The sequence below is a fragment of the Stegostoma tigrinum genome, chromosome 10 (assembly GCF_030684315.1).
Source record: "Stegostoma tigrinum isolate sSteTig4 chromosome 10, sSteTig4.hap1, whole genome shotgun sequence".
In the NCBI taxonomy this organism is placed as follows: Eukaryota; Metazoa; Chordata; class Chondrichthyes; order Orectolobiformes; family Stegostomatidae; genus Stegostoma; species Stegostoma tigrinum.
Genome location: NC_081363.1, coordinates 67,129,746 through 67,142,712, shown reverse-complemented (window position 1 = coordinate 67,142,712; position 12,967 = coordinate 67,129,746). Strand labels below are relative to the sequence as shown.

Sequence of the window (12,967 nt, the reverse complement as noted above, 5' to 3'; positions counted from 1 at the left end):
TCTAAAAGATTGCACACCTGATGGTGTAACATTTCCTTAGTAGAATTTCAGCCTAGATTCGTCTCTTGCACTCAGGTTTCTGGAGTGTGCCTTAAACTCTGGAGCGAGTGCAAAGCAAGATCAAGTCTATTTTGTTAATTGGTATTCTCTAAAATAATATTGTAAAATAAAAATTCAGGGCTCCTATAGTTTCTGATATAGACGTGTATCATTTTTTGTTGCACCTTAATTGCTGTGGGTCATAAACAGGAATATTTGATTTTTGGAATAATGAGATGGAATTTTTCTCACAGGGGTGTGTTCCCCACCCCTTTACCAGAGAAGTAATCAAGGCTGGAGGTGAGACTCGCTCCCCAGGTTGATTGGCAACTTTGTAGCCCCACTGGGAGCAGTGGCTACTTTTGAGACTGTGAGCAGTCTCCAGTGTCAGTGCGGGAACCTACACAGGGCCATTTAGGCCAGTGCAGGAAGTGGATACTTGAAGGGGTGGGAGATGGTAGTAGGGATTATAATTTGTAGGGCAGCTAAGGAGGAAGCATCTAGTGTCCCAAATATTAGAGAGGTGGTTGGGGCACCTGATGCCAAAAGGAGGCCACAGACGGAGGTGCAACACCTTCAACCCCCCCAAAACACACACACACACACACACACACACTCACTATATGAAGCTCTTATACACACACACACACACTATATGAAGCTCTTATAGCTAAGAGCAGGAAGCAGTTGTCAAGCTAGAGGGTCATAATTGTAGTGAGGGTGGTGGTCAGGCATTTTCTGTTGAAAATAATGCTGCCAGTGTCTTATTTTTTTGCAGTTGTAGTTATCTGAATATTACTTCATTGACATTTTTAAGTTTGCAAAATAACAAATTCTTCAGTCGAATATTAGTGAATACTGTCTTTTTATAATGTAACATGGTTTGTGTTGGATAATAAAATGTGAGGCTGGATGAACACAGCAGGCCAAGCAGCATCTCAGGAGCACAGCATCCAGCCTCACATTTTATTTTCTTGGAATTCTCCAGCATCTGCAGTTCCCATTATCTCTGGTTTGTGTTGGATGTTGTGTATTCTGTATTTTTCAGTCTGGAAGACTAGCACAGCCAGCTGTAAAATTAGCCGTTAAACCATGTGTTGAAGTTGCGTTAGCTAATTAGCTGACTAGCCTTAGCAATATAGCTACAAACCTGATGCATTGAATCTGCTGATGCTTGTCTTTTTCATGCTGGCTGCTGACGCAGAATTGCACTACTGTATCCCAGGCTTTCTGGAATTCAGGACTTCCTGCCTTTAGGCAAAATGTAATCTTGGAACAAAAATGCAATGGAGATTTAACTGGAACCGTTGGTAGAGAATGTATCAGGAGAGTATGGAGATTATTTCACATCTGGGATGAAGGAGATGTAGCAGGAAAGAGCTACCACCCAGGGAATGGAGGCTGGAATACAAGAATCTCTATGAGAAAGAAAAACAATATATACTGATGTTACTTCTGGAGATATAATTTTGAGTTGGAGGTGGGTGGGAAGAATTGCTTTATTTTTACATGTGTCATTCCTTAAGAGCTTGATATAGGTAAACTCCTTTTGCCTTTGTAGATTTTGCAAATGTTGTTGCATTTGCCTTATATGAAATTTAGTTCTGCCATTAAAAATACCTATCTTTGTTTCTGATTCCAGTGTTGGGTAGGTTAAGTGGATTGGCCATGCTAAATTGTCTATAGTGTGCAGGGATGTGTAGGCTAGCTGGATTGGCCATGGAAAACGGGGAGTTACAGGGATAGCGTAGGGGGCTCTTCAGAGGGTCGGTGCAGACTCAATGGGCTGAATGGCCTCCTTCTGCAATGTATGGATTCTATGATTCTGTGATTAATGCTGCACTTAAAATTGGTTTCTTCCCACCCATGATCATGCTGTTTTGCTTTGTTACTAAATTTTCTGTCCCCCTGACATCTTCTCTTGATCTATGTGTCCAGTTTTGACTCCACAACCTAGAGCGATAGTAAAAACCAATGCTAGAACAAGAATGAGATTACGCCTGACCGAATTCACTTTTATAACTTATGTAGAGGTTTTCTCAAGATGTAGTGATGCATGACACAGACAAAGCAAATACCTATGTCTGTTTTCACTGCTTATTTTTCAGGAAGCAGGTTGCTAACTTGTTGTCAGACAGCAGCATCACTCTTTATCAAGATTGGCAAACTCTCCTGTTTTTACTGTCTGCCATAGGTATGCTGGGGTGATTTATAAGTTGATAAATAACTAGACTGGCCATACTGTGAGCACAGCTTCCACAGCCATTGAGTTCTGATTGGACATGAACCCAGAGTTTTTGGCCGTTGCCATTGTTTTACAAGACCTGTGTCCTTTTAACTGAACAGTTTCAATACACATCCCAGGGTTTCCTCCTGCACCCCACATGTTAGCGTGTCTAAGCGGGGAGTGGCCTGATATATATTCTCATTCTTGTGATGCTGGAGAAAATTATAGCTGAGCTCAGATCTCAAAACTGAGGTAGTGGTAATATTTATAATTATTCTACTTGCTAATGAATAAAAGTGACTAACCAATGTCACTTTTCAGTGTGGACTCACTGGTTCTGAAGCTGAATTCACATCGGTTCCATTTCAGAGACTTTCTCTGAACATTTCTGTTGTGTCTTACTCCTGCTGAATGAACAATCCCAAAAATGGAATGTCAATGCTGGCCGAATTTAAATGAAATTAGTCAAGCTTTGGCCGTTCTTTGCAGGAATTGTTCCCTGGATGTGGGTTGGAGGAGAGAGTTATGAAATTTCAGTTCTTAAAGACTTATAAATGTACCATTTTTCTTTATTTGTTCCATCTTCCCTGAACGCATGCAGGCAAGCCTCATGCGGATAACTCTACATTGTCAGTTTCAAGGAACAGAAATCAACTGGAAATTATTGTGTGTGATCGTATTTTGACTATGGTTCTTAGGGCATATATGTAATCTTAAATCATAAATTAGGGTAGGGCAGTTAACTTTACTGTAAAATTACGTTCATCTTCCTCCCCACCCACTTAAAGTATTGAATTGTTCCAGACACAAAACACAAGGAAATAATTGTAATTGTTAGATAAGAAAATGCACTTTTGCAGATGCCTTGCTAATTCCTCAAGAGCTCACTCTTCATCTCTTTGCTCTGAATCAATGTCAGACCCAAATCATAAACTGAAACCAGCCGCAACAACTTCATATAGTTCATTCACTTAGGTCAAATGTAATGATTAATGTTGCTCATGAGTCCCATATATTTAATTTGGTTTCACATTTTTCATTATGCTGAATGTATCAGTTCCAGAATTTATTATTTCATCCAAGAGCTTCACATGGCATTCGCACTTTCATTTGCCAGCTTGCCAGCTGAATGACCCCAATTTCAATTTCATAGAAAAGTTGCTTATATACGAGGGGCCATATTATAATTCTCAAAATAAAACTGTAGATATCAGCTTGATTACAGGTAAATGCAAGAAGCAAAAGCTGTATCCTCGGATTGGAAATTAACCCAAACAAAATGCAGACCTTCAAATTAAGGGTAGGTGTAAGCCACTCAGACCTTCAAGCCTGCTCTGCCAAGTCAGATTCTTTGGTGCACCATCTGCCTTGGTTAGTTGAGTGATGAAAATTAACCAGGAGACACAGTAAACTCCGCTGGTCCTCAGTGCCATGGGATCTGTGACATACACCTCGGGCAAGTTATACTGGATCTCAGAGTACTTTGTGCTGCAGTGAAGTAGATAACAGACTCATCTCAGACTTACACCCATTACCTTGTTTACTTGGAGTTAATACCACTTCTGAGGGCTTGTTAGCTCAGTTGATTGATGTTTAGTGTGCAGTTTAGAATAAAGCCAACATTGCAGATTTCAATCTGAGTTCTAGATGATGTAGACTTGGGATCTCCACCTTGCCCTGTCCTGTGGTAAAACTGTGGCTTAAGTGGTGGTTTAATGATCTTTGAGGATGTTACTTAGAGGACAACAGCACTGAACCAAGGCAGACAAGTTCTTTGGAAAATGCAGTTGGTTTACTTTGCGTACTTCTGTAAAGGCAAAGGCAAATTTTAATTTTGACAGGATAAAGGCATATTTCCCAACCAATTCAACTTCCAAATTCTTATAAATGCATGCTAAGAAAGTCAATAAATCAAAAATGCTAAAGATGTTCTGATGTTTACTGGGAGATTCTGGCTCTTGTACATCAAAATATTATACATCATTAACTCTTCAGTTCCTAGCTCTATTAATAGGTTCAGCAAATAGGCATCAAAGATGTTTCTTTGAGCAGAGGGCTCTTGATGATAATATTTTTCTTACATGAGTCTAATGTTTGCACTTTTTTTTAGCCTGATTACTTACTGTTTTAATTCCACAAAACGGGCACAAATAATCATCTGGAAATGTAAGGGAACCAAGGATCTGGTGAGAGAGTGGAATTGGAGGAAATCAGTATCCGCAGGAAAATAGTACCAGGAAAATTAATCAGGTTAAAGGCTGACAAATCACCAGGGCCTGGTAATCTGTATCCTGTAGTCCTAAAGAAAGTTGCCCTAGAAATGTTGGATGCAGAGGTGATCAACTTCCAAAATTCTATAGACTGGAACAGTTCTTACAAACTGGAGGGTGGTAAATGTAACCCCACTATTTAAAAAGGGAGAGCAAAAAAAAATCATCACAGAACAGTTAGCCTTAATATCAGTAATCACAAAATGCTAGAGTCAGTTATAAAAGATATGATAATGGAACACTTGAAAACCAATATCAGGATCGGACAAAGCCAATATGTTTATGACAGGCAAGTCATACTTAGCAAGTCTGCTGGAGTTGTTTTAAGAATGCAGCTAGTTGAATAGATAAGGGCAAACCAGCGGGTGTGATCTATTTGTATTTTCAGAATGCTTTAGATGAAGTCTGAAATAAGAGGTTAGTGGGCAAAGTTAAAGCACATGGGATGGGGGTAATGCATTGCTAAATGAAAAAATAGTTTGCTCAAAGTGTAGTGGATAGGTACCGTTGCTGAGATTTGTTGATAGACAGAAAACAAAGAATGGGAATAAATAGATCTTTTTCCCCCAAGTGGAAGTCACTAACTAGACAGTGACAGTGACATTGACTTATTGAACTGAGAGATCGATGTTTGGACCCCATCTATTCACAATATATATAAATGACTTGGGTGAGGGAACCAAATGCAATATTTCTAAGTTTGCTCATGACAGGATGCTTAGTGAAGTTGTGAGGAGGATACAAGGAGGCTTCAGTGTAGTTGAAACCAGTTGATTGATAAGGAACACACTTGGTAGTGCAGTACAACATGGCTAAATGTGAAGTTATACACTTTGGCCTAAAAGACAGAAAGGAATAGTATTATTTAAATTATTTTAACGGTGATATATTTGGAAGTGTGAATGTACAAATGGATCTTGGTGTCCTTGCACACCAGTCAATGAAAAGAGACAGCTAGGTGTAGCAAGCAGTCAGGAAGGCGAATGATATATTGACCATCATTGCAAGAAGATCTGAGTAGACAAGTAGGGATGTCTTACATCCTGTACATTCTGAAGTAGGAAAATGTTGAGATAGCAAGAACTGCAGATGCTGGAGTCCAAGATAACAAAGTGTGGAGCTGGAGGAACACAGCAGGCCAAGCAGCATCAGAGGAGTGGGAAAGTTGACATTTCAGGTCAGGACCCTTCTTCAGAAATGTTGACTCTGCTTTCTCTCCACATATGATGCCAGACCTGCTGACTTTCTCTCTCAATTTCTGTTTTTGTCACTTCTAACTGTTCCAATAACATTTTGGAACACTTGGTCCATAGCCTTGTGTGCCTTGCATACAGCTTTGACCTCCTTGCCTAAGAAAGGATGCTGTAAACAGTTTGCAGCAGAAGTTTACTAGGCAGATACCAGGAATGGCAGATAATAAAATGTGAGGCTGGATGAACACAGCAGGCCAAGCAGCATCTCAGGAGCACAAAAGCTGACGTTTCCGCCTAGACCCAGGGTCTAGGCCCGGAACGTCAGCTTTTGTGCTCCTGAGATGCTGCTTGGCCTGCTGTGTTCATCCAGCCTCACATTTTATTATCTTGGATTCTCCAGCATCTGCAGTTCCCATTATCTCTGATACCAGGAATGGCAGCAGTGTCCTGTATGAAGAGACAGGTTCGACTGGGCCTGTACTCACTAGAGCTTAGAGGATGAGAAGATGTCTGATTCAAATGTATAAAATTCTAACAGGGCTGTACAGACTTGATGCAAGGAGAGTACTTTCCTTTGTTGGAGAGTATAGAACGAGGGCATATAGCCTCAGGATAGAGGATAGACCATTTAGGCCAGAGATAAGAAAAAATAGTTTGCTCAAAGAATAGTGGATAGGTATTATTGCTGGAATGTTTTCAGGGGCCCATATTCTTTGCAGTATCCAGCGCTTTCAGCCATTTCTTCACATTGCATGAAGTGAATTGAATTGGTTGAAGACTAGGATTCTTAAATGGGGATCTCAGTAAGAGGCTAAGATCGAACACACACTAGGTACTTCTTGCTGATGCTTGTTGCAAATGCTTCAGCCCTGACTTTTCCACGGATGTACTAAGTGCCTCATCATTGAAGATGTGAATATATCTCGAGCCTCCTCCAGTGAGTTGTTTAACTGTCCATCACCATTTAGAAATGGATGTGATGGAACTGCAGAGCATAGATCTGACCCATTTGTTGTGGCATTCCTGTGCTGTATCTGCCAAAAACTGGTAACACATTCCCAGTCAAGTACTCATTTGTTCTGGCATCAGATTACCATTTCAATCTTCGGAATACCTGCTGTTACTCCTGGCCTGTCCTCCTGTGCTCTTCAATGTGCCAGCATTGATACCCTGGCTCGATAGTAATGGTAGAGTAGGAGCAATGTCAGAGTATGTGATTACAGATTGTGGTTGAATCCAATTCCAGTGCTAACAATGGCCCGCAGCATCTCATTGATGCCCAGCTTTGCCAGCTCTGTTCAAAATCTATTCCATTTAGCACAGTGGTAGTGCCACTCAACATGCTGGAGGGATCTTTAATGTGAAAGCAGGACTTTGTATTCACAAAGGTTGTGATGGTCATTCCTAGCAACAGTGTCATGGGCAGATGCATCAGTGACAGGTATATTGATGAGGATTGATGAACCAATTTTGGACCCAGTTTGTGAACTTGAGATCAAGTTGGCAAAACTGGGTTACAAATAGAATGCAAAAAGTGGTGGTGAAGGGTTGTTTTGGAAACTGGAAGCCTGCGACCAACCCTGAGTCCCTTATTATTTGCTACATGTATTAATTACTTGGATATGAATGTAAAAGGTCGAATTAGTAAGTTTGCAGACAACATGAAAATTGGTGATGTTGATAGTGAGGGGGATGATCTCAGGCTACAGTCTGATATTGATCAGTGGTCAATTGGGCAGAGCAATGGCAGATAGAATTTACTTATAATAAGGGAGGGATGTACGTCAGGAATGGTAAGTCCCTACGGAGTACTGAGGAACAAATGGACTTTGACATTCAAGTCTGCAGATCCTGTTGCTATCAGCAGAGGAAGACAAGGTGGTGAAGAAGCATGCAGGCTGCTGGCCTTCATTAGCCAGGCTTAGAATAAAAGAGCAAGGAAGCCTTGTTACAACATTATAAGTGGCAGTAGTTTTCCTTGCCCGTGTTTGACCTGATGCCATGAGTCTTTGTGGGCTGAGAGAAAATGTTGAAGATTCCTAGGGCAACTATCTCTTGACTGTGCACCACTATGCTGCCATCTCTGGTGGTTCTGGCCTGTCAATGTGACAAGAATACACGCAGAGATAGTAGGAACTGCAGATACTGGAGAATCTGAGATAACAGGGTGTAGAGCTGGATGAACACAGCAGGCCAAGCAGCATCAGAGGAGCAGGAAAGCTGATGTTTTGGGTCTTTTCTGAAGAAGGGTTTCCTGCTGCTCTGATGCTGCTTGGCCTGCTGTGTTCATCCAGCTCTACACCTTGTTATCTAAGAATACGCACAGAATGTTGATGTTGATGGTTTAGACATAACCATTCTGATAGAATCATGCAGTTATAGGCAATGTTCGATTGTTGCTTAGCTAATCTGTGGGACAGCTCTCTCAATATGAGCAATTTTTCCAGCTGTTGGCAAGGGAGAATTTTGCAGGCTCCCAACAGGGCTGAGTTTGCCATCACTGTTTCCAGAGACTATGTTAAATCTTGGCAGTCCATCTCGTTTCATGTCTTAGATTTCATTGCAGTGTGATCTAATTGAATGGCTTGCTAGGCCATTTGAAAGTGCATTTAAGACTCAGCTACATTGCTGTAGGATATGTCTGAATTTCAGACTTAAAAATTTGAATTGAAATTCCAACATCTGACCATTAACCTGAAGAATAGTGGAAATGAGCTTAAGTACAATGGCATTGTAGTAACCTGCCCTGAATTTTCCTTCGGCTGTTAGGAACCCAAAAATACTGGGAAAATAGAAGTATGACAATCATAAATTAACTGCGACTAACCCTTTTATGTTTGTCCAATAATTAAAAAACAATTTTCTTCATGAAACTAGTATTTGCATTAAAAATGGAAGGGGTCAAAGTGAAAGATAGATATTCAAAAAGAGATTGTTCTTGACTTAAGCCAGGACAGAAGGTTCTTCATTGAATATGTCATTAATAAGGTTGAAATTAGATCCATTTTTCAATGTTTATTTTTTTTCCTCCTGTTTTTCTTGACGTTCCACTTCATTTTAATCGTAGGATTTATCTCCATCAGAATTTGAAGATAGAACTCCTGGACGGCTCCAGGCCATATGGCCACCTCCCAGACCAAAAGATGAGGAAGAGAAAGTGGGTTTGAAGTATACTGAAGCAGGTAAGAATCAATACCGTCACTGGTCAACACTTTGTATTCCTTAAGAAAATGGGCAGATAGTGCACTGATGTATTTGTTTTACCATATTTAACCCGATCTGTTTCGTATGATTTGGAATCATTGTGACATATCTGTAAAATGTAGATTCTATAAATTGGAATGCACCTTTTTGTGCCGTACTAACATCCACAGATTTAGTGCAATAAACAGCCACAATCTGGACCTGAAAAGATATGGTAAGCGGAAGCTGAATTGAACTTCAGTGATCAGAAACATAAAGCTCATCTAGTAAAATCTTTCAGGGTATAGTCGAAGTATTATTATTATGTAACAGACCAAACTTGTGGTAAAGCTAACTAAAAGAACTGCAGATGCTGTAAATCAGGAACAAAAACAGGAGTTGCTGGAAAAGCTCAGCAGATCTGTGAAGATAAAATCAGAGTTAATGTTCTGGGTTGAGGAAGGATCACTGGACCCGAACGTTAACTCTGATTTTTTTCTGAGCTGAAAGATAAGCCACCCACCTCCGGATACAACGCATCATCCTCCGACACTTCCGCCATCTACAATCCGACCCCACCACCCAAGACATTTTTCCATCCCCACCCTTGTCTGCTTTCCGGAGAGACCACTCTCTCCGCGACTCCCTTGTCTGCTCCACACTGCCCTCCAACCCCACTACACCTGGCACCTTCCCCTGCAACTGCAGGAAGTGCTACACTTGCCCCCACACCTCCTCCCTCACCCCCCTTCCCAGGCCCCAAGATGACTTTCCATATTAAGCAGATGTTCACCTGCACATGTGCCAATGTAGTATACTGTATCCATTGTACCCGGTGTGGCTTCCTCTACATTGGGGAAACCAAGCGGAGGCTTGGGGACCGCTTTGCAGAACGCCTCCGCTCGGTTCGCAACAAACAACTGCACCCTGCACCCCTTGACCTGTCCGTCCTCCCCGGACTGACCTATCACCTCCCCACCTATACTCTCCTCTCCACCTATCTTCTCCTCTATCCATCTTCAGTCCGCCTCCCCCTCTCTCCCTATTTATTTCAGAACCCTCTCCCCATTCCCCTGTCTGATGAAGGGTCTAGGCCCGAAACGTCAGCTTTTGTGCTCCTGAGATGCTGCTTGGCCTGCTGTGTTCATCCAGCTTCACACTTTGTTATCTTTTCCAGCAACTTCTGTTTTAGCTTGTGGTAAAGCAGTTACTTTTTCATTTGTTTTGCATAATAGCCATGCAGGTAATTAGGTACTTAATTTTAAGTTTTACCTTCTACATGCTTTAAATGTCAACATATGCGACGAGAAGAAAATCATGTTCAGCAAAGGATTGCGCTGGAGAGATCACAGATGAGATTTGCCAGCTTCCTGCCTGGGCAGGAGAGTCTGTCATGCGAGGAAATATCACACGTTCTGGGGTTGTTTTCTGTGGAACAGCAACGGTTCACAGAGAACCTGATAGAAGTGTATAACGTTATGAGGGATGTCAACAAGGCGGTTAGGAAGGGACTTTTTCTCTATATATAATGGTCAATAACCACGGGCAGAGATTTAAGCCTAAGAAAGTTGAGGGAAAATGTTTTCCTTTAGAAGGTGGTGGGAGTCTGGGACTCATGGTTGAAAGTGTAGTTGAGTCTGAAACTCTTGTAACATGTAAGCAGCATTCAGATATTCACTCGTGTTGCCATAGGCCATATGGGCCAATGGCAGGAAAATAGAATTCAGGAAATTAGAGCTTTGTTGACTGCAATGGGCGTGATGGGCTGAACGGCGTCTTGTGCTGTAAATGTGTAGGGGTCGACATCACATGAATATTCAGTTGCTGTCTCTGCATGATCGGACACAAAACAGGTTAACACTCCTTGATCATTACTGACCATCATCTCTAACACCATTCATGACCTCATCACCTCAGGGGACCTCCCACCCACAGCCTCCAACCTCATTGTTCCCCAAACCCGCACGGCCCGTTTCTATCTCCTTCCCAAAATCCACAAACCTGCCTGCCCTGGTCGACCCATCGTCTCAGCCTGCTCCTGCCCCACCGAACTCATCTCCACCTATCTGGACTCCATTTTCTCCCCTTTGGTCCAGAAACTCCCTACCTACATCCGTGACACCACCCACGCCCTCCACCTCCTCCAGGACTTCCAATTCCCTGGCCCCCAACACCTCATCTTCACTATGGACGTCCAGTCCCTATACACCTGCATTCCGCATGCAGATGGCCTCAAGGCCCTACGCTTCTTCCTGTCCCGCAGGCCCGACCAGTCCCCCTCCACCAACACCCTCATCCGCCTAGCCGAACTCGTCCTCACCCTCAACAACTTCTCTTTCGACTCCTCCCACTTCCTACAGACTAAGAGGGTGGCCATGGGCACCCGCATGGGCCCCAGCTATGCCTGCCTCTTTATAGGTTACGTGGAACAGTCCCTCTTCCGCACCTACACAGGCCCCAAACCCCACCTCTTCCTCCGGTACACTGATGACTGTATCGGCGCTGCCTCTTGCTCCCCAGAGGAGCTCAAACGGTTCATCCACTTCACCAACACCTTCCACCCCAACCTTCAGTTCACCTGGGCCATCTCCAGCACATTCCTCACCTTCCTGGATCTCTCAGTCTCCATCTCAGGCAACCAGCTTGTAAACCATGTCCATTTCAAGCCCACCGACTCCCACAGCTACCTAGAATACACCTCCTCCCACCCACTGTCCTGCAACAATTCCATCCCCTATTCCCAATTCCTCTGCCTCCGCCGCATCTGCTCCCATGATAAGACATTCCACTCCCGCACATCCCAGATGTCCAAGTTCTTCAAGGACCGCAACTTTCCCCCCACAGTGATCGAGAACGCCCTTGACCGCGTCTCCCGCATTTCCCGCAACACATCCCTCACACCCCGCCCCCACCACAACCGCCCCAAGAGGATCCCCCTCGTTCTCACACACCACCCCACCAACCTCCGGATACAACGCATCATTCTCCGACACTTCCGCCATCTACAATCCGACCCCACCACCCAAGACATTTTTCTATCCCCACCCCTGTCTGCTTTTCGGAGAGACCACTCTCTCCGTGACTCCGTTGTTCGCTCCACACTGCCCTCCAACCCCACCACACCCGGCACCTTCCCCTGCAACCGCAGGAAATGCTACACTTGCCCCCACACCTCCTCCCTCACCCCTATCCCAGGCCCCAAATGACATTCCACGTTAAGCAGAGGTTCACCTGCACATCTGCCAATGTGGTATACTGCATCCACTGTACCCGGTGTGGCCTCCTCTACATTGGGGAAACCAAGCGGAGGCTTGGAGACCGCTTTGCAGAACACCTCCACTCGGTTCGCAAGAAACAACTGCACGTCCCGGTCGCAAACCATTTCCACTCCCCCTCCCATTCTTTAGATGCCATGTCCATCATGGGCCTCCTGCAGTGCCACAATGATGCCACCCGAAGGTTACAGGAACAGCAACTCATATTCCGCTTGGGAACCCTGCAGCCTAATGGTATCAATGTGGACTTCTCGAGCTTCAAAATCTCCCCTTCCCCCACCGCATCCATAAACCAGCCCAGTTCATCCCCTCCCCCCACTGCACCACACAACCAGCCCAGCTCTTCCCCTCCACCCACTGCATTCCAAAACCAGTCCAACCTGTCTCTGCCTCTCTAACCTGTTCTTCCTCCCACCCATCCCTTCCTCCCACCCCAAGCCGCACCCCAATCTCCTACCTACTAACCTCATCCCACCTCCTTGACCTGTCTGTCTTCCCTGGACTGACCTATCCGCTCCCTACCTCCCCACCTATACTCTCTCCACCTATCTTCTTTTCTCTCCATCTTCGGTCCGCCTCCCCCTCTCTCCCTATTTATTCCAGAACCCTCACCCCATCCCCCTCTCTGATGAAGGGTCTAGGCCCGAAACGTCAGCTTTTGTGCTCCTGAGATGCTGCTTGGCCTGCTGTGTTCATCCAGCCTCACATTTTATTATCAAAGAAAAGTGTTGCTGAAGGTTTGTGGCCTGTACTCTTTGGGACAAGTGCAAGAATGACCAA

At 43.9% G+C, this 12,967-nt stretch overlaps 1 protein-coding gene across 4 annotated transcripts in view; it reads left to right on the top strand.

Moving 5' to 3' along the window:
- The window catches only part of fmn1 (formin 1), a 389,228-nt gene that overhangs the window by 54,083 nt on the left and 322,178 nt on the right, over positions 1 to 12,967 (top strand). For all 4 annotated transcript variants that reach the window (XM_048537805.2, XM_048537803.2, XM_048537804.2 and 1 more), the window contains one exon: positions 8,797 to 8,911. In XM_048537805.2, coding sequence (XP_048393762.1) covers positions 8,797 to 8,911 — 115 coding nt within the window. The remainder of the gene's footprint in view (positions 1 to 8,796; positions 8,912 to 12,967) is intronic.